Source organism: Oxyura jamaicensis, chromosome 1 (genome assembly GCF_011077185.1).
Source record: "Oxyura jamaicensis isolate SHBP4307 breed ruddy duck chromosome 1, BPBGC_Ojam_1.0, whole genome shotgun sequence".
Taxonomy (NCBI): Eukaryota; Metazoa; Chordata; class Aves; order Anseriformes; family Anatidae; genus Oxyura; species Oxyura jamaicensis.
This window is the reverse complement of record NC_048893.1, coordinates 89,822,900-89,849,793: the sequence shown is the minus strand read 5'-3', so window position 1 is coordinate 89,849,793 and position 26,894 is coordinate 89,822,900. Positions and strand designations below refer to the sequence as shown.

The window sequence follows — 26,894 nt, the reverse complement described above, 5'->3', positions numbered from 1 at the left end:
AATCTGCTGAATAGTACCTAAGCATCCTTTTCACACACACAGAGGTATGTGTATGTATATACCACAGTGCTATATTATACAAATTATAATTTTCATTTCCCTAAGTGCATGAATTAAAATAAAACCAAGTGCTAACTTAGGTCTAAATATTTGGCTTCTTTAAGGTGTGTGTATGCAGGTACAAATCCGTAACTGGCCAGGGGCTTGAGTCTGTCCCAGTACTACCACAGTCAACAACCACTCCACTTCCCAGCCTCTGAAAGGTAAGCGACAGCCTCCAAGCTACCCCTGTGATTGCTAAACACAGATTGCTAGAGAGAAGTGATGGTCAAACAGCTGTTATATGTAGCAATATGAAAAGCCTACCTGGAATGATGACTGACGCATTTTGTCTCTTAAGTCTCAGATTTATGATTGTTTTCTTCTAGTTTTTTGTTTTCTTCTATATTTCCAAGATCTTTGTCTACATGTTTTGATGCTGTCCTAAAATGAAAAAAACAAGTTTATTTTTGTATGTCTGCAGCGCTTTGTTCCATACATTAACGATGCTGCTCTTCCCCTCCCAGTGAAACAGGAAATTCTTACAGTTCTGTTTGGAGCAGAGCAATAGGCTTGCATATGTTTGTAAACAGACCAATAGCACCAGTTTCCCCACTGCCGTACTGCAGCAGGCCTGTGTATGTATGCTTTACTTCTTCAGAAATCCAGAATTATTCTGAGCTAGCAAACATTTACTAAGGTTAAACCAGTTGTGCAGATCCATGTATCTTGACAAATTAATTGTGTAGCTTGTTTCAATAAACAAGAGTTTGCTTTAAGGCGTACTCCAAACGTTACAAGTGTGGCTAAGGTATCTTGATCAACATAGCAATCTTTTGTGTACTCATAGTAATTGCCTTTCAGAGCCTGTGCCAAACAGCAGCTCTTTAACTGGGAAGAAATTAATGAAAATTCAGGCAGCACTGAAAAAAAATGTTCCGTCTTCCAGATCTGTGCTAGCTATGACTGACAAGGTTTGGGTAAAGAAGAGACCGTGCAAATGTTTGAGGGGGAGAAAAGAGGTATGCCTCATTTAAAATAGCAGGTTGTCTTTAATAGAAGTAGTGGAGATGAATTAATGAGTTAAGTGCTTAGTCTGGCTTAGCACAATAAAACCACTAAGCCATTCATTTAGTGTGTGAGAAGCCTCACTGTCTGCCAAGGTGAAAGATTCCTGTAGTGCTGTGATAACATTTTGAAGGCCATGATTTTTAAAATGTAAATGGGCAAATGTGTTTGAGTGGGACAAAATAAATCCCTCGTGTCAAAGCAGATTATGGTATAGGCATTTTCTCTATGGATAATTTGTTTCCCCTACAGAAAAGTAACATCTGTTGTGACAGATTCATGCATATGCTCACCCTTGCCTCAGGGTAGAGATCTGTAGTGACACTGACTTGCGAAATACAATGAAGACACAGGTTAGCGAGATAGTGTGACATGTCACGCCGACACCATGCAGGTATGTACCTCACAAAACTGCTGATCTCAGTTTTTGCTAGCAGAGTGTTTCTGTGCACGTCCTCCATCTGAGCAAAGGCTGCTAGCTGGGGCTGAGCAATGAGCGTGCCCTGAGCTGAAGGAGCCTTGAAAGGGACCATTCAGAGAGTGCCACCGAGGCCTTATCTAGGAAGAGCTTCTGAGGGGTGCAAATATCCCTGCCCCTCAGCACCTCTGGGCATCTGCTGGATGCTGCTCCCCTGACCAGAGGATGTGTGTGTGATGGGGAGCACTAGCGGGGCACCTGACTGTGGGCTCCACATGCCATGGGTTGCACAGAATGGGACCGCTCCAAAACCGAGAAGATTTTGGAGTAGGTTACTTCCTAAGTGGTTTGAACTTTAAATGTTTCCAAGTTGTGTTTACCTCTTACTGCCTCTGTCATGTTTGCGCGGCTGACAGGAAGGTAGGTGTCTGTGCAGAACCCGTTTTGCTGTAAAAACCACTTACTGCACAGATCCAAACTACTGCTTGTCACAGGCAAATCTAATTGTAAAAATGCTGAGTTTATAACCCAAAGTAACTTGCTTTGTAGTGGCAAATTTCCATTGTATTATAAACTTTCTACCTTCTTCTGGTATTTCAAAACCTGAAATGCATTACGTGCACAGAAGGGAAGGATTTAAGATGCAATGAAAAAGAAAATTCAATGCTTTGGTAGAGATTAATCTTCTCCTGTGTTCTTAATAACCTTTCACAAATCACTTTAATCCTAGTAAAAAACAAAAAACACCCAAGCAAACACATAAATCCCTTAACTAAAAAAAATGTATATTTTTTTAACTTTTTAAATTAAAATGTAAAAAATATTTTTGTTTCAGGTAGAGCACAGAATCTGGCTTGGCATGGCCTTTTCCATACATAAGTCTTACAAAATTGGAGAGGAGACAGCAGGCAAGGAGATGAAAAACTGAAAGAATCTGGACTTGGGCAATTACCTGAGCTGACGTGAGTCGGAGGTGAGAAAGCAGCATCATGCTTGTCCGCCCTGTTCTCTCACCACTTTATGTAACTGCTTATGTCTGCTCTGGCAGACAAGTAATGGGCTTGATGGACATGTGGCTCAGCATGATCCTTTTTTTGGCTTCTTATCAGGAGTTTTAGCGTGCCCAAAGTATACTGGATCTCAAATGACCTGACACTTAATGACAGAGGGAACTGTAACTAACTGGCATTACTGTTTTTTGATCACACTAAAATGGTTCAATGACTAAAACTGGGAGATCCTGCACTGCTATCAAGTTTTATTTTTCAGGTGTTCTATTCTAGTTCTGCATTCAGTGAAGCTGTGGAGTTCCCCTCACTAAATGTCATCTCTATTTTCCTAAAGCCAAAATGGGTGAGAACAGAGAGCTGAAAAGCAGTGCTCTCACTTTGAAAGAGGTAGGTCACCCTGACCTCTGTATCATAGAGTATGGTATATACTGCTTGTTTAAAATGAGAGCAGCAGCAGTTTTTCCTGTCTGAAAACCAGATGGATTTAGATTCTGAGTGCTTGAGACTGAAATACAAAGTTTAATTCTAGTAGCTCAGTGATCTTGCTGACTTTTTCATTTTGTTCCACAAATACTGTTACGTAGGCAGATTCACCGCCTCAGCACAAAACATTTTTATTTTTTTATTTTTTTTAGTGCTATCTAAATAGTGCTATTAAAAGCCAGAAGAGAAAATTGGGCTGAGCCGCAGCCAGGCGATCCATTGGCAGTGTGGTGCCAACATCAGAGGAACAGGTGACCCTGGCATGGCACCAATCCTTAGGGCTCGACAGATGTGGCCTGGGCTTCTAAGAGAGAAAGGGCTCTAAACTCACTTTCTGTCACTTCCTGAGGTGACTTGAGACACAGGCCAAATGGTCCTTTGCCAGTTTAATATTCAACAACTGTTGTTCCTTACTTTTTTAGTGCATTGACTACTGTCAACTTGCTCCACTTGCAACTCGAGAGATGAGAGGCTTCCTCACGGTATCTGAGCAGCTGGGCAACTCTGTCTAAATGGACTCAAATATTGCAGAGGATTTGCCGAAAAGGACAAGACAGCCTACTTTGCCCAGGTGAGCTCATGCACAACATGATACACAGATCTGTGATCTACAAAGCCCCCACCTTAGTATACTCGGGCCATACTGTTCTGAAGAGTGAAAAGCTGGTTGTATGAATACGAGTTTGCTTACATCTCTCAGCGTGTTTTTTTTTTTTTGGTGGCGGCTTTTTTTTTTCCCTTTTAAATTCATTTGTAAAACAGATAAATTCATTTGTAAAACAGATCATTCCAAGTTCTTGCTAAAATTATGACTCATGTTTTACATTTATCTGTGCTTGCTCTTCAGGAAAATAATTATCCTGAGGGAATCCTAATCAAAATCTCTCTGTAAGTAGTACCAAAGTGAGGTTTTTAGTTTTCTTTTGTGTGCGTGTCGAGGGGCCATTTTTTCATGTATTTTGTTTAGATACTGCTGATAACATTGTTTTTAACATACAGACTTTTTTTTTCCATCTCTCCTGATTTGCCTGCTTTAGAGTAAATATACACTGCATACAGATTACACAAAAATTATCCTTGGGATTTAATTCCTCATTTCGTCTTATCTCACAAGTCTAGGCCTCACCCTCAGTTCCATTTCAGAAGAAAATTTGCAACACCTTTTGTCCTGTTATCAACTTGCGATAATGACAGGTAAGAGAATCCACATAGATGTAGCTCTGGGTGTTGAAGCAAGAGACGTGACTTTCATTAATGTTTGCAATACTTCTGAAAGGCATGTTCAGACACTGAACTGCAAAGCTGCAAGAGATTTTCTAGGAGCTGAGAGTATTATACAACTGAACATGGAAATATTTGCTATCTCTTTCCATTTACCCCCATCTTGCCTTCTGACTCCTACAATTATGTTCAAATGTCTATCAGTAGGAAAAAAGAAGACACATTAGAAAACCATTCTAATGATCAAGACATGAGTGAATACTTTCTGAATTCTATTTTTGAATTTACAGACGTTTTGTGACGTTAACTGACACGTCCAGAGATGTTTGTAACTTGGTCTGTTCTGTGGAAGGCACATTTCATGAAAAATAATGCAAATGCTAGTCGCATTGAAAACATAAGCAAGTTTCCTATAGATTTGGCCTGCCATGTTTGGTTTCATGTGCTAATTTCCTATAAAGTATCAGTAATGCTGATTACTGTGTTCTAAGAAGAATTTCAATAGTTTGTTGTGTTCTGAGCATGTACAATCTTAAGATTGCTTCTGTGCTTCAATCTGCCCATTTTAAACTACTTACACCATGGTCTAGCCTCGCGTGAGAGGAGATCTGTGCACCTCCCAGCCCAAGGAGCAAAAATGGGAAAAATATTCAATCTACATGCAACACTTCCATGCCTAGAGAACAGGAATACAGGGCTTTGCGTGCTATGTTTTCTTTCTAAACCTTTTATTTGTATAGTACTCTCAGCTGTATGTGGCAAGATTAAAATTTTGTGTAAGAAGGATTTACTGAAGATGGCTGTCCTAGAATCGTTCACATTTTAGTAAGATTCTAAAGTGTTTAATTATACTCCGTTCAGTGCAAATTAGTTTAAAATATCCTTTTGGAAAAAGGAGACAGCTATAGAAAACAAGTGTTTGGCCTTCTGCTCAGATGAAGGAGAAACATAGCATGCAGGGATCGGTAGCCTTAACTCTTAATGCAAGAGGAGGCTGGTTGTAGGATATGGAATACAGATGAGTGCCTGATTTATGGGATAATATTCATAGTGAAAAGAATATGTGGCAATAATCAGCTTTTGCATCAAGTGGAGCTGAGGCAGTGAATAACTATATAAGTGATTTATTGTGAATATATTCCAAGGCTACAAGTATAATTCCTACTTCGTGTGGATGACAAGACAATAGAAGATTATACAAACCACAACACCAATAATGAAAAAAGTAATGTTTTTCTTGCCTCGGCAGACTTGGAAAGTTCTGTGCTGCTGCCTTCTCAGACTTTCCTTTGGCGTCTCTTTGGGGATAGAGATCAGGTGAGTTACTGTTCAAGGGTGGGTTAAAAAATAACTACTAACTGTTGGCCTCTATGGAGACGGAGGGTTGTGATTAGACACAGGTTGTGTCTGAAGTTGTTAGGTGCTCTTTGCAAGTGCCACTCCTATTTCTAGACTACAATTTGTGCTGAAAACTTTGTCAGAATAGACACTGACACTCTGCTTGCTCATGCAAGCATGGCATTCAGACGTTAGGGAGAATGATCACAGATCAACTTAAATATATGCTTAGAACATGAGATTGTCACTGACGATGCATCAGTTATTAATAGTTTCAGAGGCTGGTAACATTATATCAAATATAAAGACCATTATTTAACTATAAAGCATTTTTTTAGTTTGTTTCCAGTAAACCTTTTAAATAATTCCAGCTCTAATATTTACTCAAAGCTTATAGAAGAGAAATTGAGCACAATGAAAAGCGTTGTCTGTTTAGAATATAACGTATCCTGTCTTCGAAGATGAAAAAGCTACCTTAAATCATGAGCATATTTCACCAAAGAACATCCTATATTCTAAGTTTCTCATTAGCTTTCCCCACACTTCCTAATGATATAACTGTAATTCTCTGCCCTCCTTGTTCCCAAACCACTTGTTGCAAGAAAAAAAAAACGATCTCAATCAATGCACAGTTTTATGATTATACATTCTCATATGCAAAACAGATGAAAGAAAATTGTTCTGGACGTTATTAAAGAGTAGCAAAATATGGGAGAAGCACCTCAATGTTGTTAGTACTTTTTAATATCTAACCAGAAGCTTAAGGTTTGCAAAAAATAGCTCTCCCTTTAGTTTAGTTTCTCCCTTTAAACATCCAAATGTGGTTCTGTGCTTGGGTCATTTACAGCATTTCTCTATTTGCAGAACTTCCAAAACCCACTCAGCTATGTCTGGAGTAAAATCCTTATGAAATACCTCAAAAAATAGCATTTTCTAATACAAGCAGATGGAGAATTCCTTGTTGTACTTTCATATCAATGAAACATTTGTTCATAGTAAAATTCCTCTGGTATATTCTAGAACTCATTTGAGCTAATTTTAATGAAATGTCATAAAAAAGAATTATAAAATTGTTTGTATACCCATACTGATTTTTACTTATAACTTCTTTAATCTCCCTTGTCAAAAAATAGTTGTAAGGAACTCTTAAGACACCAATCCTGTCATAAGTTCTCCCTAGAGACAGATATATGGTGATAAGGCCAAACGGCATATAGTCATCACCATCTTTAAAAAGATGGAGAAACATGGTTTTGTTTTAGAAAATAAACTGGATGATCTCAAAGCGAGACTGTGAGATAATAAAGAAACTTGAAAGCCAAGCAGGCCTCATTCGCAAATCCTGTATTTGCTGAGGATGGCTAAAACATATTGATTTTGATGAGGGTTTCTAGCTTTTCAGCAACAAAAGGTCTATCTTTATCAATCTTACTTCATATATCTCAAAGTATATGTGAGCAAATGGATTACGGACCTTTTTCCTCCCTAAGATAATTCAGACTTATTTTGTACTTTAGTCTACTTTGTAAAAAGCAGAACAGTTACCCCACCTTTAAGTGAGGACAGTTTCTAGTATCAGTAAAGCCACACAGGGTAACACCCCACAGTTAAGTAACAGGTACTATATTTAAATGCAAGAATCAGCTCAGGCTTGGCTGTCAGGAAACAGAGCCTCATTACAGATGACTGTTTAGGAAAGTCATGGAGTCCCACCTCCAAGAGACATGTCTAGTTAAGCATTAGGGCATGCCAACAAGAGTTGGCATCGAGTTTCCTTTCTCTGTTAAATGCACCTACTAACAACTTGTCCCCATTCAGACTACTGGAATGCTCCCAAAAGGAAAACAGGTAAATATACATTTCTGATTATTTTTTAAAATGTAATATAATTTTTTTCTTAAATTCTTACTTTGATTTCTTCACATAGAGCCAGTAGACAACGCCAGCAACCAGGGCAACCAGCAGAAGACCAACTACAATGCCCACTATTAGCTTTGCCTGGTCATTAACCTTTTCGCTATTGTCATCTGAAGCAAAGAAGAAAAAATAATGAGGTGACCTATGATAAAGAAAAGTGTTACACCATTTCTAAAGCATTGCCATCAGAAACAAGAAAAGGAGTCAGAATGTCAAAATGAAAAAAAAAAAAAAGTAAGCATTGTTCTTAAAAATAAGGTTAAAAAAAAAAAAAAAAAACACTTAAAATTTCACGGAAGTCATATTCTTAGTCAATCGTGGCACTAGCTACTTCAAGTCCAAGGGGCTGTGGAAATTGTTCGGTGAGACTACATAGGTCTTAAACTGAGAAAATAAATAGAAAGGGTTATGGAAATGGAAAGCCATACATACCATTTCTATCCTCTGGCTCATCATATTCTGGAATACTTACTGAAATGAGAAATGTTAAAATTAATGATAAAATGTGTTATACCTGAAATTTACCTTTAATTGTCTATTAACAGCACTGACAGAAACGCTGAAACTTAATGCAGTATTTGCCCAATGAGATAATTTATCTTTGAGCAGAAGTCATTGTTTTGTAACTATAATGTATCCAGTTGAAGAATCTTACTCAAAAACTGTAATATTAATCACAGAAATATTTCTGACTATGTTTCTGTGCTCCTTTTTCATAAATAGTAGCTTCTCACCCCATTTCATCACTGAAAACTGACATTCAGAATCAAGTCGTCCCAGTAATGATAAATTGGAATTTAGGGACTAACAGACGATTATGTAGTAATAAAGACTTTTGTCTTTTGTAAATGATATTTTATGCATACAAAATGTATATTGTTTTGTACTACTGTTATAATATTATTTTGTAATATTATTTTGTAATATTATTTTGTAATAATATATAATATGTGCATACATGATATAGCTAATCTTCATGACTTCCTTGGCTAAGAGACTTCATCCAGAAAACTACCAATAAATTCTATGTACTACTAAACCAGGCCGTATGTGCAATTGCTTGCCTTTTACAACAAAAAGGCTAAATATCTATCTTAGTATCAACATTACCGTGCTCACCTACTCTTGATTTGAGTGTGAAGTGCAGGTACTTTATGTAAAACTAAATTTTAAGGAAATGATCTTTAGAAGGTACTCACTAGCAGAGACATTCAAAGAGGTCACGGTTCTTTCTAGCTGATTTTCTGCAATGCAAGTTAAAGTCACGTTTTCCTCAGGAGCAATTACAATTTTACTGGAAAATTTTCCATTAACATATTTGGTCTCCTCTGTCTGAAAAGGTAAAAAATGAAGATTAGTATCCTTGAAAACTGCAAAGAACAATAAATGCATTACCTGTATTACACCATGAAAATGTTCATAATGAAATAACGATCAACTAATATTTCAATTTTCCAAATAACACCAATAAAAATAATTCATGATTTTATTACATGGTAACATGACTATTTGCAAGAAAACACTTTGCTCAAGATATCCAGTTATATCTACACCTTGCATAGCATGTACTATAAGACCACTGATAAGGATGCATTTTTGATAAAGTTGGCCACATTCTGTATTTGCTTTCATTTCTTTCAACTAGTTAAAAAAAATTCCAAGTGACAAAATTCTTTAAGGAAAAGCCCCAAACCAGACTTCTCATTTCTCTCCATCTTGCTCCTTCTCATTCACACCTTTATAAGGGGAATAAACACTGTAAGATTTCTACTCTCCGACTTCCACTCTAAGAATCATTTTGGCAAGCTATCTATATTTAGTGGTACCTGTGCTGTAATGAGGATATGAAGTTGTTCCTTAAAGTTCCTGAACATCATTCTTACTTCAATAGTGTCCAGAAAAAAATATATTTTCAATTAATTTTATAGACAACACAATTCCTAACCTAAAGCTGCAAGTAAATGGACGAACTTTGACAGTCATGTGTAATTCCCTAGGACTAAAGCAAAGCCAAATGAAGTAATGAAATCTATAAACTGTATATAATATATAATCTATAAAGATCTATAAAAATTAGGATAAAAACTGCGAAGCCCATAAGGAACTATAGTGCACATACTTTCAGATTTGTTCTTTTAAAATTTCACCCAGTTAATTCCTACATCAAGTACCTGCTCTCTAACAAATTCTATAGTTCCATTATTATTTGTAAATTCGTTGTGCAATGGCGAAGTCACCACATTATCCAGATAAAATGACTAAATACCCTCGCTTAAAAATGCACAATTCATTTGTAACCTTTTCTTTCTTCTTCCAGCTTAACCTTGTAGCTAACTGAACTATTTTACCTTCACCTGCTATATTCAATAGCTCTTTATTGTCAGAAATCATACATGTAGCTACCATCCACAAAGTATGCAATATCATTTAACCCTCCTTCTCTTAGATAAATAAAATTGACTGAGTTTCTTCAATCTCACAACCTAGAAATTTTTTCTTGCCCTTAGATTGTACCCCTATCATTTAATGAATAAAGTAGTAAGAAAGGTACTTGCTTTATTTATGATGCTTCCACTGCCAGTGACTGTCCATTGCACTGCTGGTTTGGGAAAACCTTCCACATGGCAGACAATTGTTTTAGACATTTTATTTGTGTTGGTTTTCTTCGTCATTTTGATTTGAGGTTTTCCTAGAAGAAAAATATTATACTTAAGTACTTTGTTTGAACAGAACAATTAATAACCATAGCTATCCTGCTCTCTTACCTTCCACAATAAGTTTAAGTGTCTTTCTTTTCTTTAACCCTTCAACCTCCTGTAGAGTAGTTTCACAGATGTAGTTTCCGGCATCTTGATACTGCAGACTTGAGAATGATGGACTTGTTTGCATTCTGGTATTGTCCTGATAAAGTGAGGAATTAATCTTTGTGAACTCCAATTCAGAATACATTCACCTCTAAATTACAAAAGTGACTAGTATTAACAGAATTTTTCACATGGTTTGGTAGATAACAGTAGTACTCTTCAGCTGGTCTCCCATTAGTAACTACAACATCACAGCAGGAAAAGTGGAAGCTACTGGAGGTTTATATAAACCACTTTTCTTCTTGAACAATTTCACTTTCAAATCAAGGGTGTAAATGAGATCACTGCTAGTTTTGAGCTTTGCCAGTAGGATGGTCAAAAACAGTAGTGGTACAAGTCAAGACAAATGAGAACTCTCCTTGAGGATAAAGGCTTATGAGCTCAGCATATGCTACTAAACAATCTTAGGTATCATCATTTTCAGTTTCCATCAGTATATGTGTAATTTAAACCTGCCATCTACAAGAGCTACTGTTTTCAACCAGTCACTAAAAAAAACACAGGCCAACATCCAATCTCTCAACCTGCCTTGCCTTTCTACTAGGTTTGTTAGACCAAGCTTGTCTTTGAAAAAATGATTAATAAATTCAAATTCCTCCAAATGGACTTTCTCCATAATGGGACCTGATTCTAGAAGAGCCTGTATTAGACCATTTCTGTAAAATTGTATTTGTATTGTAGTGGTCATTACTCCTCTCCATTTGAAAACAGAGACAATAATTACAGTAACTAATGTTTAGTCATCAACTTGAAGCAGTATCTCTTATTTTAGCAATGCATATAAAACTCATTTTAACAATATTCTTTAAAAAGACAAATTAAAATGATTTCCATCCTTTCAAAACATTAAAGTAGCGGCAGTAATATGAAGGTGTGAATACACAGATGAAGTATGAAGTAGATAAATTACTGACCTTAATCCAAAGCACAGTTGCATTTCTACTAGAAGAAATTGTGCATGACACAGGCAGGGCCTCTCCAATCTGTTTTGTGACTTCTCCACTAGGAGTAAGCTGCAAATCCAGATCTGGGATAGAAAGAACATTTGTCAAAATGGTAAACTTGGAATGCCTGGTCCATTCCAAAAGCACACCATGAAAAGAAAAATGCAACTCATTGTACTCATTAAATTCAAGATTTAATTTGTTTAATAAAATCTAAATCCAACCCAGAAGTAAGAGAGAAGACAATTAGTCTGAAATTGCAGAATATCCTTGTTTTTGCTGGCTAAAAGGAAAAGTTAAAATTACTAATCAACAAATTGATATATTTTTTTTCCACCCTGTACTACTGAAAGCATGACAGAGGAGGTATAAGAAGCTGAAGGAGTACTGAGCATAGCACTATGTGTTTCTTGATAGGGGAAGCACAGAGTGCTGTGAGGGAGTTGTGGTTTTGGCCCGGTAGGAATGTATTTTCAGGGGGGAACTCGTGCAGGTGGAGACAGATAAATCTAAACAGTTAGTTATAAAAATGTGAAGAGGTGGATATGAGTTCAAAGGGTAGCTCTCTGAAATCTGATAAAACAAGTTGATTTTTACCTGAGCATAAGGAGAAGACGAGGATGGTCAACACAGTTTGCATGAGACCCAGTACTCACTGAGGGGACAACGGGTCTCAATTATATTGTTGAGCAGCCACACATGAAGCACTTTGGTTTCTTTTGTTTTCATTTGTAACTTAAAAAGCCATTTATGTGTAACTCAGAGTCTAAGCTTTCTGTAATCTGTTCGGGCTTCAGGGAAATTGCAGTCAGTGTTAGCTGTGCTTGACACTAGGCAGGGTGAGACCCAGTAATAGAAAGATCAGGAAACACTGCTCTAGATTTTTCTTAGTATATGGATTTAGCAAGCTAGCGATTCTTTTTTCAGGAAAATCTGACACTGAAAGAAAAGCAGAGTTTGCCAAGCTAAACCTCTATTCTGCTTCTCCTCTCACAGTGTGAGCCAAGTTGCCTGGTCAAATAACTATCACAGATGCGCACACACACTCTGTAGCTCAAGTGGCAAGCATACATGATTTCATCATGATTATTATACTTGCTAGAAAAGGACTTCAGAACATCCTTTTGGCTTTTAAGCTGAGGAAATAAAAAGCTTGAGGCAACATCACAGTGGGTAAAGGAAAGGGGAAAGAGAAAACAGTGAGTTTTCCTTAACAAAACAGTGATCTTAACTACCAGCTTCATTCAGTGGTTGCCCTGGGAACACCATTATAATTAAAAGCAGAACTTCAGGGAGAGGCTAGGGTCCATCCTGTACTATTAGTGTGCATTATTATCTGTGTTACAAGTCTAATGACTAGTCTGAGAGGTCACAAGAACTGTACTTCCATCTATGCATGAGTGGAGCAAAGATCTTACCAAGGGAAAAAATGGCATTTTGTTTGTTTCTTTATTCCTATAGGGACGTTTTGTCCTTTGTCCCCTTACTTCCCCAAACTAGCAAACCCAAGCAAACTAACAAGATACTCCAGATTTTACCATTGCTTTCACAAGGATAAAAGGAGGAGGAAAAAAAGAAAAAAAAAATCCAACACTCAGCTAGTAAGCAATTGTAGTTCATCATACAGTGCATGAGATGTGTTTCTTCTTGTGCGGTTCCTCTTAAGCACATACTACCAAGGCAGAGGGTTGGCTGAAGAAAAAACTAAGATTCCCCCCCTCCCCCCCTCAGGATGACTCTCCTTCAACATCTACTAAAGCCTTTCATTCTTTGAAGCAAGATAGCACCTCAAATCCAAGAGATCACAGATCATCCTATCACACACATCACAGAAAGCAGAAACTCATTAAATTTTTGGCCATCAGCTTAGGCAAGACTGACACTGAGTCCAATGCAATCTTTCAAACCAGTCCTCCTCCAGGGTAGGACCCCTGTGAACCCCAACTGCCCCACTTCTCGTAAAAGATTCTGAGACTAGAATCCTTCTCACACAAAGGTCTTAGTTATTCTAGATGTTCAGGAATATTTACAGTGTCAGAGATGAACTGCATAGCTCAGAGCACTATTTTTTTTAAGGTTATTTTTTAAGGCAAACATAGAGTTAACTTACTATTTAGCATAGGATTCTCTTTAGGAACAATCCATAGAGCAATTTGATTTCTTTCTTTTCTCCCTCCCACCTGCGTAAAGCTTGCTTTATGAATATAGTATTTCCCTAAATACGATGGGTAACTCAGATGCTTTTATGTCAATGTTCTGCTTTCCGTGAATCTCATAATTTACATTCCTCTTGGAAAAAAAAAAAAAAAAGACCTTGGTATTGAGCCAGAATATTTTGCTACAAAAATATTTAAGGACTATATAATGTGCTGATGTATTTGAATACCAGCAGGGAGCTTTCTCTACCTACACACTGAAAGGAACTCGTGTATTTACACTGCTTAATAAAATCATGACGGGAACAAGGCCTATGGTGGAAATGTAACAAATAGCTACAAATGGATTCACAAATGTAAGGAAAGTTTATTGTACTGCCTGCTTTTTCTGTTTTTAATGAAAATCAAAAATCTGAGGTGACAAAATCAGAAGTGAGGAAATGAAAAGCCCTGACTCAGAATGAACGCTTTTTCAGTGTAACACTGTCTTCTATGAAGACATAAATATTCATCCATATGAGAAAATGTAAGCAATAAAGAAAAAGAGGGAGGAAAATAGGGTTTAATAGGAATTAATGTGTATTATTTCAAAGAAGAAAAAAAAAATGAAGTCATAAAAAATTAAGATCTAAAAACAAAAATTTATAAGTACATTAGAAGCAGAAAGCGCCCAAAATAGAGGGTTATGCTGACAAATTAACAAAGTAAGCAACTGAAAGAAGGATATGTATGTTATAAAGCATATATGGTTTTTATGACTTTTTCACTGGAGTTCCCCTTACAAGAAAGCATGCTGCAGAAATGCTTTAGATCAGCATAAAGCAAGACGCTGAAGTAGCTTGAAGAGAGATCTGTCTCACAGGCACAAAGGTCTGGGCACTCAGGAATTACAGAACTATTCCAGGCCACTGTGTCTCACTTAAACAAAGGCTTTATTGCAGGTAGAGGTGTTTAAGAAACACGTAACAAACCCTAAGTAAAACAAGGAAGCGGGGCACTAGATCGGATCTATGAGTTCTGAGTAGCTGCACTAGCTGCCAACACTGGCAAGACTGCCAAGAAAATATATGCTTCTCTCATACAGTAGAACTCTTCTGACATGCACACAAAATAGCAGAGAAAGGAAAACTGGCTTGTTACAGATAAACTGGAGCTGAAGTAGTCAAAAAAGAGTATACAGTTACAGCTTTGTCGTAGCAGAATGAAAATATGTCACCTAAGAAACAATGAAGCACCATGTAATCAAACAACCCTTGCAATACTGTGTTCAATAACACACAGTCAATCTTGTAAACCGTACCTAACGAAAGAATAAAGTTGGTTTAGGAAGGGACAGAGACACCAGCATGAAAGCAAACTGAATGAAGTCGTGACAGTGTAACTTACAGCAGGAACCAAGTATCAGCAGGTGTAGTAAGAATATACACGATAGTGTATGGTAGATCAAGACAAGCAATGAAATGAGAAGGTTATATAAGCAGATATAACAGGAGATTCTCCTGTGATCTCAGAAATTTATCTGCAGCTTGAGAAATTTCCCTGTGCACTCACTGAATGGAACTGGGTGGACTGCATGGCACCCTCCACCTGCTGCCAGTACTGCATTAAGCATTTCCTGGCCAAGAAGATCTGACAGATCTCATTCAAGTGGAAGGCACTTGAGAAAGCAGCCATCTCACTTGCTACGGACAAAGCAGGTTTCCTCCAGTCTGTGCTGGGTCTTCTAAAGCTGTAAAAAACCCTCAAAGAGGAGAACAGAGGCAACTCAGGAATGAGGCAGAGAGGCAGCAGACAGAAATGCCAGAGTTTTCAAACTTCTTATGCAAGTACATAAATTCTGAACTTGAAACACTCTGACCTAGCCTCACAGTTAAGAGGAAAAATAAATCTAAGTATTCATTTTCTGCCTAGAGTTGTGTATTTTTCTATGTCATTTTTTTTTCTTTCTATGTGAAGTATACAACTACTGTGGGAGCATTTAAAGTTCAGTATCCATTATGTCCCTCTGAACCCGTAAACTACTAAAGGTATTTATGCTACTGGGAAGACTAGACACCACAAGTGTTCCCTAGGGAAACCTAGTGCCATTGAACTGATTTTCATTTCACACACTGTGATAGTATGGCAAAGTTTGAAAGAGGCCCCGCTTTTGTTTTCTTCCATAGAGAGAAAATTAAAAGCAACCATTAAACTGTTTGCTTCAAGGTTCAACCAGTTCAAAGATTGCTTATAAAGCGGTGCTGATGAAGTGGGAGAAAAAATTCTAGTATCCAGCTAAAGCAAATTTACCAAGCTCTCATGTTTCTGTGAAAACTTAAAAGAACATTTTTTTATTTTTTTTTTAAATATATATATAAACAAAATGAATACCTAAGTTTCTTCTCCTTATGTGTTAGCCTCATCAAGATAAGATGAAAAGATGTTAGACTAACGTGAATTTGACTACAAAGAATAACCTTCAGTGTAGGCCAACTTGTGTGTCTTAGTACATTCTAATTCACAGCTGGAGCAGAATAATTTACCATATATATGTTCACACGAGTGAAACATAACAGAATTTTCACTGAACACAACAGTGCAAGAATATCATATAACAAACGATGGTTACATAAAATGAAAATCTATCTCTGCCAGTGAATTGAGAAAGTTAAGGTTTTCAAACAGAGATGTTAAAGTTTTTTTATTATTATTTAAAAAAAAAAAAAAAAAAAAAAAAAAAAGAGAGAAAGTACCTAAGTACCTAACACTACTTCAAATAATTCAACCAAGCAACATCATTCAGTTCTGTACATTAACTGGACTGATCTCCTTAAGTAAAGCAGACAGAGACCATCCCAGGAAGTGCAAGATAGGTTTTATATCCTAGCTATGAGTACAAAATGCAAGGACTTACAGTGCACAGTGATGGTGGTGGTGTCCATCATGCTTTTGTCAGTCAGAGAGCACTTGTATTCTCCTGTTGCATTTCGTCTCACATCTGCCATTACATAAGTATCTGAGCTTCTTATACCTTCTGTTTCTCCCTGTGGATGGAAATAAAACATTTATTGTATATGGGCCTGTTAAAAACATCATTTTTTGTTGATTTTTTTTTAATTATAAGGATCCTGAGATAAATCAAAATATGTTTAGATACAGTACCACAGAAGTGTAGTTACCTATTAACAGCACTTATTATTTACTGCATGACTGTAGAGTTGTTGTTTTTTTTTCAAAGAAAAATTACAATTAAAAACTTAATTCTTAACTGAATGACTAGTTTAGAAAATCTGAAAGTTCAGCAGTAAGATGAAAGAGGAAAACAAAGACTAAAATGGGCTACTAGTAAGTGTTGGAGAAATCCCAACAGCAAAACAAATCATTTTTAAATCTGTAACTAAAATGGTATGCTCAGTTAAGAAAAAGAAGTCATAAAGAGTACTGTATTACACATTTTCCAACAGCACAAACGAGCCTCGCTCTATCCACATCAGGGTACTCAGCCTGCTAGACTGCATGCTAACTACCTTAGCATGCAGTTACCTAGGAAAATTGGTGTTTTGAATTAGCCAGAAAGCAACATTTTCCCATTGCCCAGTTTCCACCTGGTAATAACTCACTGACTGAGCAGCTTTGAAACACACACAGAATGAAAGCCTAATTTATATCTTAATACAGAAGGAGATTTACCAGGTTTGTCACGATACCCATGAGTGAGTCTTGCAAAGGAATCACCAGTCCCAGCTCCCCTTAAGAGAGAGGGTTAATATCAGGTAGCAGGGAGACTGAAGATCAGACAAACTGGGGTGTTTAGCTTGCTCACTGAGATCCCAGAGCAAAGAGAGACACCATGCACTTCTTCCCTGGCATACACTGAATTCCTAGGATGACTCACTGAACCTAAAGGGCTGAAGAAGACTTCAGCTCCTAGTTTCCCTTGCTACTCTTCAGCAATTCGAACATGCCAGGAGTCCAAAGCAAAAGAGGATTATGTTCAAAGGGCTACACATGCAGTTTTTGAAATACTTAAAAGCATGCCACCGCTTTTGGCCTCTCCCATGTTCAGCTCTGCTCGCTACTGCAATATGAACAAAAACAGGACATAAAATAAAAGAGAGAAGCAGGACACAGGAAGAAGGTAGGAATCTTAGAATACAAAGCCACATCTGTCTGTGGATTTCACCAATACTAAGAAGATTAACAGAATCAAAGCCTTTATCTTTCTCAATTTTTATCTTATGCATTTGACAGATTTGTTCTACACTTTCTCCTGTGCTGTCACACTGGTTCTTTTTTGTGTTGGTATGCCACCATACAGTTTAATTAATAAATACATAAATAAAAGAAATTGCACAAAGATTAATCTGTGGAAGTCAAAAAAAAAAAAAAAAAAGCTGAATTAATTTCCTGTACTTTCACTGCTGAATCTTTGTCCGTTATGACAGCAAATGAGATGGTTTTATTCAAGATGCTAAATTGCTTTTGCCAAAACTGCTTTTTATCAAAATATATAATAACGTAAAATGAAGACTGGCAATATTTAGTAAGTCCAATCCCCCCCAAACTTTGGGTGGGGTGGGGGAATGGAGAGGTTCTTTAAAATATTTGGCCTGAGTTGGCAAGGCATTCTCAGAGAATCTGATGTAATGGCTGATGTCTATTTTTCACTTTAGTTGCAACAAATTCCTTCCTTCATTTGTTATAAAGTCACGTATACGCTGACATTGCATCAATGTCTGTAGGAAGGAATGATAAGGAATATTTCACCAGGCAGTGACAGCAAGGATGGACTTACTGGAATGTAAAACAGGAACTCCTGTGGAGGAGGGTTGCCATTCCCTGAGCACTCCAGGGTGACATTATCACCTTCTTTAATGGTACTACTTTGTGACAGCACTCGAATAGTCACCTTCTCTGTTGGATCTGTGAAAACAACATAGACATTTAACAGCTCCCACAAAAAATACACAGTAGCACTATGCACAGGTTTTTCACAGCCAAAGAGTACACAATTTTATCATCAAACAGGTGAAGGTGTTCGCGCGTGTTAATCTTTTTATAGAAGAACTGAAGTTAATCGCGCCTCCCATATTTTTGCCAATTGAAGTAACTGCAAAGAAGCCCTATGATACAACAATTCATTTTTCTTCACCAAAATACCCTATAACAGAAATAGGAATGACTACAACTGTGTCAAAAGCTTATAAGAAAAAAAAACAACCCTGATCAGTATGAACAGTTTCATAGCATGATTTCATTATGAGGGATTAACTTGTCCTCTGTGAAGCTTGCTGTTTGGAGGACTCCAGCAATCAGAAAAACAACAGAGGCTCTCAATGCCTTGCGTTAGTATTAGATAATAGCTTTCTTCCATTAAGAAGGAAGAAATATGAACTAAGCAACTCTATTGAGCCTGTTCTATATGCTGATCACTACAAGCTTTCAGAAAGATGAATTTCGTGAACATAATAGGACCCTTAACATAGTCAACAGAACTGTAAATGTAACATACTTCTGTCATGTTCAGTGAAGTTGAACTATAACTTACATTTTATTTCAGTCATTTTTTTAAGGCAAAGACAGAGTATACTTTAATAGATGTTATTCTTCCTAAGTAGAAGCCTAAATATAATTTTTCAAAAACAGAGTAAAATGAACAAAATTAAAGTAAATAATATGGGCAGATAACTCTCACTGCTTTAATTTCAATGAATAAATAAAATTCCACCAAGGATGCCAGTCTTGCATTAAGACACAGTGCAGTGCCCCTTATTAGACACCCAAAAAAAACCTAGACAGCAGAGAAACCCTTGCCTGACAGTTGATTGTGTGTGTTTAGCAAAGCATGGGCTCTACAGCCCTTCCAACCCTTAAGGCATTCATCATGTCCGTCTTCTGCTGTGGGATTTCTCAATAACAGGACCTGCAGTCTGTTGTACCCTCTCGATGACCCGGAGCCTTAGCATGGCTTCTCATCTCTTCATAGGAAGAGTGGTACCAGACTTCAAAAGGCCACATCCTCCCTCCTTCAGATGCAATGCCTTTGGCTCCCCTTCCGCATCCAAACATTGTCCTCAACACCTTCAGTGCTGAAGCACAACTTTGCCCACTGAGGGAAGGGAAGTCCAGCACTGCTGGTGGTGCAGTACGCAACAGGCATCGGTAAGTAGCTGGCCATGAATCACATGCACACCTCTTGGCAGCTTCTGGCCAAAAAAACAGTTTCGGGGGCTGGCTGTTGAGCTAGCCTGCTGCAGAACTTGTCTCCCCCTCTGTCAAGTTTATGTAAAGGGGACCCAATATGAGAAAGTTATTGTAAAGTATAGCTAGAGTTGCTTAGGCTTTGTTTCGGGACTAAAAAGGGAAGAATTATACTGAGCAAGACCTTCAGGACTTTTAGTTTGGAACTTTTTTCCCTACCGAGACAAACAGGATGGGATTAAAAGTGGACACAGTTAAGAGTGACACTTCTGCAAACCACCAGTCTTTCCTCTAGACATATGTTACCCTTCTGTGCACTGCCATCAGCTGGGAGCAAAGTTTTAATCTCATTCTCTAAACTGTAAAAAAAAATAAAAAAATTCTACAGAAGTAAATACCAGAAGGCTAATTAAATTGTTCTTTAAGGTGAACAGGTCACCCTTCTGAGGAAGGCAATACAGTGACAATGTTTAGTGCAATACTCATGCTAAGCAGCACTCGGCAACGCGCTTCCCTGCCTTCATTAGTGAGCAGGAGCAGCTTGGTAAAGGCATGTCTTGCACATATCCCTGGCTTGCTCCATGTCACCTTGTGCTTCTGTAAACCAGAGGCTTTGTGTCTGCTTTTTGCAAGAGCAAAATTCTGGAAACAGGCACCAAAGGGTGAATTTAGTGAATGAAGGGTATTTAGTGAATGAATGCCACTGTCCCAGACCCACCATACCCACAACTGACGTCATTCAGTGTAATTTTAACAAAAACATAGCTGCTGGAGGCACCATGAGTAAAAATCACCTTTAACTCTAATCTCTTATGGAAAGGAGTTCATTTATAGCAAGACAGACAGTTAACAAGAGGGCATGATTGGAAAGTTTGCCTGACTAACGTTATCTTTTTACATTGATTAACTCTGAGCAGAACCTAACATATCCAGAGCCTAGATAATTTAGATACAATCAGACATGATTTAATTGGCCAGTGCCAGTTCTCTTGTATTACTCATGCTACTCTCTGTAGCTTGCTGGCTACAGCTGCAAGTCAGAGCCCATAGTTAAGCACTGTTTACTTCTGGCTGAGTTACCTTTCTCCATCTAGCACCAAACTCTGCAGGAGCTCATTCACTTTTCTTCTCGCACTGTTACTGTGGCTGGCTGCTTCAAGGGGTTCAACTGGCTATTAAACACTTAAGTACTGGAGATAGCACTAACCCTGAGCTAATACAAACAGTAAAACATTTCTTAGATTCTGACTAAACAGATATGTCTTTTAAAAAAATCTCATATAGGCATTAAGTGTGCTTTCCCCATTTCTTTGTGATAAACAGGTAAGATACAAGGAATCTCACTGGATATCAGAGTGAACAGCAGGTCTATTTTATGATTTTTGCAACTTGTTTCAGAGACTCAAAACATGATAATTTAACAGCCAATCTGAAAAAAAAAAAAAAGTTAAGGCTGAAAGACAGACTTTCATTTCTTAGAGGTGGGAATCTGGCATTTTTTTTTCATCTTCATTACAGTTGAAAGATTAAAAAAAAAAAATCACATTTATTGAGAAAGAAACTAATTAGGATCACTGAACCAAATTTAAAAACAAAACCAAATCAGACATCATTATCCTCAAGTAACATCCATCAAGAAATCCATCTGTTGAAGCTCTGGATGTCTGTTAATAAAAAGTTTCAGAAATTCTTTTGGAGATGCATTTGAGCAGAGTATGGAATTGAAGTTACTGCAAATGAAGATATGCAAAAAGGAAATTGGGCAACCTTTTACTCTAAAGCCAAAGGTATTATTGGAAGGCAAGATAGAAAATACCTTGCCACTTCAAGTCCAGGACTTCTGTTTTCAAGCCAATGGAGCACAACTCCTGGCTGCAGAAATCCTGCGTGCATTACTCATTTTCTTCATATTCAACTGGATTACAGGGTTGTTAGACAATGTATACTAAGGTCCTAGGGTTGTTAGACAACGTATGCTAAGGTCCTATTGCACATCTGGACCATACATTTAGACCTCATTGTTTTTAAAATGGGGACTTTATAAGCTGCGGTATTACCTAAAGTGCACAAAGAAACAACACTTGACCGGATATATTGCTTATCCTTGCTTCTCTTCATTCTGTTACAACACGCTGCCTTCTACAGTCTTTCACAAGTGTCACTTTACAAGACCCTGAAATGCCTCTTTCACCCTCCCACACTGCTAGTACCTTCTCTGACCTTTCCTTGCCAACAGTTTGTTTTCTTTATTCAAAGGAGAATTACGATCTCCAATAACATAGTAAGGAAGTTGCTTTGGGACTTAGCCCAGCTGGAAGTAATTATTCACACACATTCTCTACTTTAAAATTAGAAGTCTACCAGTACTCAAATGCCACATTTTAAATGTAAATATCAGCGTCTTACAGCTGTAGAGAAGCTACTACATTTCGTGCAAGGTAGTCTACCGGCATTAGCTGCTTGGTGCTGACTCTCCTTTGCAAAAGCGAAAAGCATTTCAGTGTATTAAAAATTATACAGTGTATTAATTGCTTATTTCAGGGGACACAGATCATTTTAATTACCCCCTATCTTCGCTAAAGTTCTGAAAAAAAAGCATTTCACAGTAAATGTTTGTGGTTATCCCTTTCCTCTAGCCAATCTAGCCTTAATAGTCAGTATTCTACTATTAAATAGAAAGAAAACTCAGGTACATCTTAAGATAAATAAAAATCATACAGACATTATACTCCGACCTTCAAAACAGCTTTAAGAATACCGCCTTGATAGTCAAATAGCAATGTCTGTAATTTTGTAAACTATCTCAGATTTTTCATGTTTTTTTCCCCGAGGAAGACTTCATAGAGCAATAGATGCTTTTTAATAACTTACAGTGAACATCGAAGACAACTGGATCAGACTGTATCGTTTTCTGGCCAGATGGTCCAAAATATGTCACACTACAAGTAAATTTAGCATTTGCATCTTCCTTTGTTGGCATGTACTGAAGAGATGATGTCATGGTGAAGAGTCCAGTTGATTTGTCCACAGTCTTTTGCAAATTTATGACCACAACTGAAAAGGAAATATTGTTTCACTCACACTTCCTACTGCAGATACATCTTGCTTGCCTTTTCTCTATTTATAGTTATCAGGCTGCAAACACACAAGCAACATGACAAATTACCCAACAGACTACACAAAGAGTTTTCCTTCAGTATCGCCACTGATATTTACTAGGAACATTCTATCAGCAACATATTCCTAATATACTGTATATTTTTAAATCAAAACAGAAAACTAGTTTTCAATTATTTTGAATACAAATCTCAGCTTATTAAGAAGGCCTCAAAAATGCTGGCAAAACCAATTTTTAAGATCACATTTATAATTTAGCATTGTAACCATTCCCTGTTTTAAGGAAGCTAAAATATTGGCCTGATCAAAATTTGAATCAAAGTTGAAAGGCAAAAAAGGAAAGAACAACAACAACAACAATGTGTTCTTCCTAAATATCCTGGAGAATAAATACTTGCATAAGGAGTCTATGACTATGTCCAAACAAAGTATTGGACAGGTGTAAAATTGAGACAGTTAATACTGTATACAAAGCTGAAAGTTAGATCAGTTTCTACCAGCTACATAGGTTCAAGAATGGCTTGGCAATAGCATTAACAAAGGCAACCTTTCTCCCCACACTTTTTTTAAGCTGGAACTTGACATAGAGAGATTATATGGCATAGCTTGGTGCTCTGAGAGGTATCTGAGAAGCTTCCTTCCAGTTTCACATTTCCAAATGAGTCATTTTCCTCAAAGGAACAGTACTTTAGACTAAAATAGAGCAATTCCCATAAACTGAGAGTTTACAGGAACAGTGTCCATTAGTGAAATATACCTTCTTCCACAGGCTGCAAAACTTTCCCGTTTTTGTACCACGTAATGTTGCCTTCAGGATAACTATCTCTTGCAATGCACTCTCCAAGCTGCAAAACAGACAGGAATTAGTAGCCGTTTTTCTACACTGTTTTAATAGATCTGTTTTCACTTAGGGTAACAACTTCTAGGCAGTTCAAATGCTTAACCCCAAATACATACATATTTAAATAGGACAAATCCCATCAGAGTTTAGGTACAATATGGAACAGGGTTCGGTTATGGGTCTAAGATCATGACGGACCCTGCTTGCAGGGCTATTAGGGTATTGTTGAGAGAAGCACTCTGCTCAGTCTGCCTACACAAGGCAATCTCCCACAGGCACAAATGCACATGCACCCTCTCTCAGCCTCATTCCATCACCTCTCTCCATCTCAACTGCAAAGGAACTTTGGGCAGCCTTTAGGCACGTAACTTTGAGGGATAATGCTGTTCTTACCATTTTTAGCTTCTCTGTTTCTAAGAAGTCTGCTTGATGCAAGATTTCTGGTTGAGAAGGTTGTTCTAAAACATAAATAGGATAAAAGCATTAGTGTCAGAAGAACAAACAGTTTTTTTTTGAAAAAGCCAACATTACCAGAAGATGTGTGAACTTTAAGACTAACTCGAACAACCTGTGCTGCTATAGTCTTGACTATATTTTGCCATTAAAAAAGGAAAGAGATACTTCTACCCCAATATCAGCAAATGGACTGGAGAGGAGGAAAAAACACTACCTTAAAATGTGTCATACTTTCCATAATGAATTCCATGCTTCCTGATAATATAAATTTTATCCAGGCAGACTGTTCAGTACCCTGGGAGGAGAAAACCTGCTCTGTTGTACCTAATTTATGTGACACATATGCTGGAGAAGGAACCAGTGGTACAAAATACACAGCAACATTAAAGCAGCTTTACTATGGATATTACTGTAGCTGAGCTGCAACTTTATAAAGGAACAAATTCAACTGGATCATTCTTTTAATGCTTATTTTTCCTAGTGGGTATTGTTGCATTTAGGAAATTCAGGCGACAAAAGTAGGTGTAATTACTTTAACTAATTCTAAGTTGCTTATGACTCTCTTAAAAAAAAATAAACTTTTTCTTCAGTGCCAATGTGTCGTCTTATTAACTTTTTAAATGGTAGATGGACCTCTTAGCTTGCCAAAGTGGAGGATCTATCAGCATTTCCATCATAAAAAAGCACTTTCTAGAGACTACATAAGTTGTCTGTTAAAATAGTTTGGCCTGAAGCCTGGAATGCAAATTCTTATCTCCAGAAGAGGCAGTTTTTTCCACAATTTCTAAAAAAAGTGGGGAGGACTGAGGGGGAAAAATAAATCAATGTTTGTACAGTCAAAGAAGTCTTTGCGCTCTAGCTGTATTACTTAAATAAGTATATGCATTATATACTTCTACAGACTGACACATCTGTAACCACACCAGCTTACAGAATCTTTTTCCCCAAATCAAGCTCCCTTTGAAGTACTGCCAGCATTCCCATCCCCAGTGAACTCCATGCCAGCTTTCCAGAATTTCAAAACCCTGGTGAAGCTACTCATCTGCAGGTGTACTGCTCCTGTTGTGGTAGAGACTTCAAACTTACGTGTTTCCCCAAGAATTCACTTGCCTAGTGTGCATGTGTATATGTGTGTATGTACACAAATGCACAGATACTCTTTGCTTGGAAGACTTGGAAGCTTGGAAGAAAAGCTCAAAAAGGAAATGAAAGGCAATAAAGAAGCTATTTATCTGACATTCTCAAAGAACTTCCTTGTGGCAAAGGAAAGAAAACAAAAAAAAAACAAACAAAAGAAACAGTGGAAGCTATGCACTAACCCATCACTTCTTCAAAGGACTAACAGAGTAAAATGTATTTTTTAAAGCCACGTGCATGTTTATTTCTTTTGTTAGTTAAAAAGGAAAAAGGTAAACCTATTTCTGTGAGAACCTGCCAAGGACAAAGCATTTTCATGTCAATTCAAGCAAATTAGGTTTTACAAGATCAGTAACAGACCTTCTGGTTTAGAGTTTCTGGTCCCATAACCAGGAATAGTTGGTTTCCTGTCACAGTCACCAGCTGATCGAATCAAACCACACAGCCTTCCCCCAAATTTCCCACCTGTCATCTCTCTTTTCCCCCAGGACTGCTCTCTGTGGCCGTTAAGGAAGACCTCCGCTGTGCTTTGTACTCCACCTGCATCCTTTGCACAAAGGGAGTCAGTCAGAAGCCACCAGTTCTGTGCCTTTTGCTACACAGGTGCCCTGGTTCCCCAGCAGAAGCTGGGGGTGAGAGGCTCCACCTGTGCTCGCAGAGCTGCCGCTGAAAGGAGATGCCTGGTGCCCAATCCCAGCAGCCACAGCACGCGTGCGAAGGTAATTCACTTTAAAAGACTTACTTGGCTTTTACTTTCTGCAGCACGATGAAATTTTAAGCTTAGCAGCAGCAGAAGACACTTTGGGAGGTTTACAACTTCGGCACACAGCTCATCTCTCAGCTGAAGAGCTCGCCTGAGCACTCTGCAATCACGCACAGGTACTACGATAGGAGGCTCGCTGCCTGTGCCAGCCAAATGTCGGTGCTGCAGGACAGCAACTAGTATCTGCAGGGCTGCTCTGCTTTGGAAACTGTGTCCATTTAATTCCAGAGAAAGAAGCTGACAGGATCCATCTGGAAAGCTGGTAGAGCTTGTTTGAGTAGTCCAGTGAGTGTGACTAGCAGGTGGGATCTGTGCAAGGAGCCATTTCAGCTCGTTAGCCCTGAGCTAATCAGGTAGCAACAGCTGAGGGTGTGACAAGCTCCAGTGAAACCCAGCTTCAGTCAAGCCTTCTGGGACACAGCTGAGTTTCAGATACATGAGTCTTTTGGTTTATGAGGGTTTGCACTACTGTAGCTTAGCTCTGTATCTGTGATTCAAGGAGCTTAGAAACTCCACTGAAGAAATGAAACACCACTTAGAAGTACCACTGAATAAATGAAGCTTGCAGGCTACTCTTAACTCTTTCATAATTAAAACAAGCAAGAGCAAAAACTGAAAAGCCCCCAACCAGTCTCAAGGAAGTTAAACACACAGATATGAGAGCCCTAAATAAAGCTGTGAACTCAAAACGAAAAACCGTAAAGGTAACTCTTTCTTGTCATGCTATGTCAACCACATTACATATGTGCCATCCTCTACTCTTGTATTCCTCAGTAAATAGAAGCTTTCTCTATTAGTATTAATGCATACTGTAAAATATACAAGCTGTGCTCCATGGCTGAGTTAGCATTGTGTTAATATTTAGTACAGTACACAGTAATTCAAGCCGTTAGTATTTAGTTCACCATATACCACTGTCTCATCTACATATTTACTGCTGTG

At 37.8% G+C, this 26,894-nt stretch overlaps 1 protein-coding gene and 1 long non-coding RNA gene across 5 annotated transcripts in view; one reads left to right on the top strand and one right to left on the bottom strand.

The window, feature by feature from the left end:
* The window catches only part of ALCAM (activated leukocyte cell adhesion molecule), a 116,333-nt gene that overhangs the window by 2,819 nt on the left and 86,620 nt on the right, over positions 1-26,894 (bottom strand). The window contains exons 4-16 of one of the 2 annotated variants that reach the window (XM_035315065.1): positions 23,990-24,054; positions 23,513-23,600; positions 22,510-22,692; positions 18,233-18,360; positions 16,352-16,481; positions 11,273-11,385; positions 10,260-10,395; positions 10,050-10,183; positions 8,694-8,826; positions 7,927-7,965; positions 7,487-7,604; positions 5,481-5,537; positions 367-483 (exon numbers count right to left, since the gene is read on the bottom strand). In XM_035315065.1, coding sequence (XP_035170956.1) covers positions 396-483; positions 5,481-5,537; positions 7,487-7,604; positions 7,927-7,965; positions 8,694-8,826; positions 10,050-10,183; positions 10,260-10,395; positions 11,273-11,385; positions 16,352-16,481; positions 18,233-18,360; positions 22,510-22,692; positions 23,513-23,600; positions 23,990-24,054 — 1,412 coding nt within the window. In that variant the 3' untranslated portion in view covers positions 367-395. The remainder of the gene's footprint in view (positions 1-366; positions 484-5,480; positions 5,538-7,486; positions 7,605-7,926; positions 7,966-8,693; positions 8,827-10,049; positions 10,184-10,259; positions 10,396-11,272; positions 11,386-16,351; positions 16,482-18,232; positions 18,361-22,509; positions 22,693-23,512; positions 23,601-23,989; positions 24,055-26,894) is intronic. The other variant, XM_035315066.1, reaches the window with a different exon arrangement.
* On the top strand, positions 120-8,014 carry LOC118160396. 3 transcript variants are annotated; one of them, XR_004747461.1, is made up of 7 exons: positions 120-263; positions 1,360-2,498; positions 3,171-3,269; positions 3,441-3,589; positions 4,138-4,212; positions 5,489-5,556; positions 7,505-8,014. It is a non-coding gene; the product is annotated as an uncharacterized LOC118160396 (long non-coding RNA). The 3 variants fall into 3 exon arrangements; XR_004747459.1 differs by lacking the exon at positions 120-263 and having other exon boundaries at positions 477-2,498; positions 7,505-7,754; XR_004747460.1 differs by lacking the exons at positions 120-263; positions 3,171-3,269 and having other exon boundaries at positions 477-2,498; positions 7,505-7,754.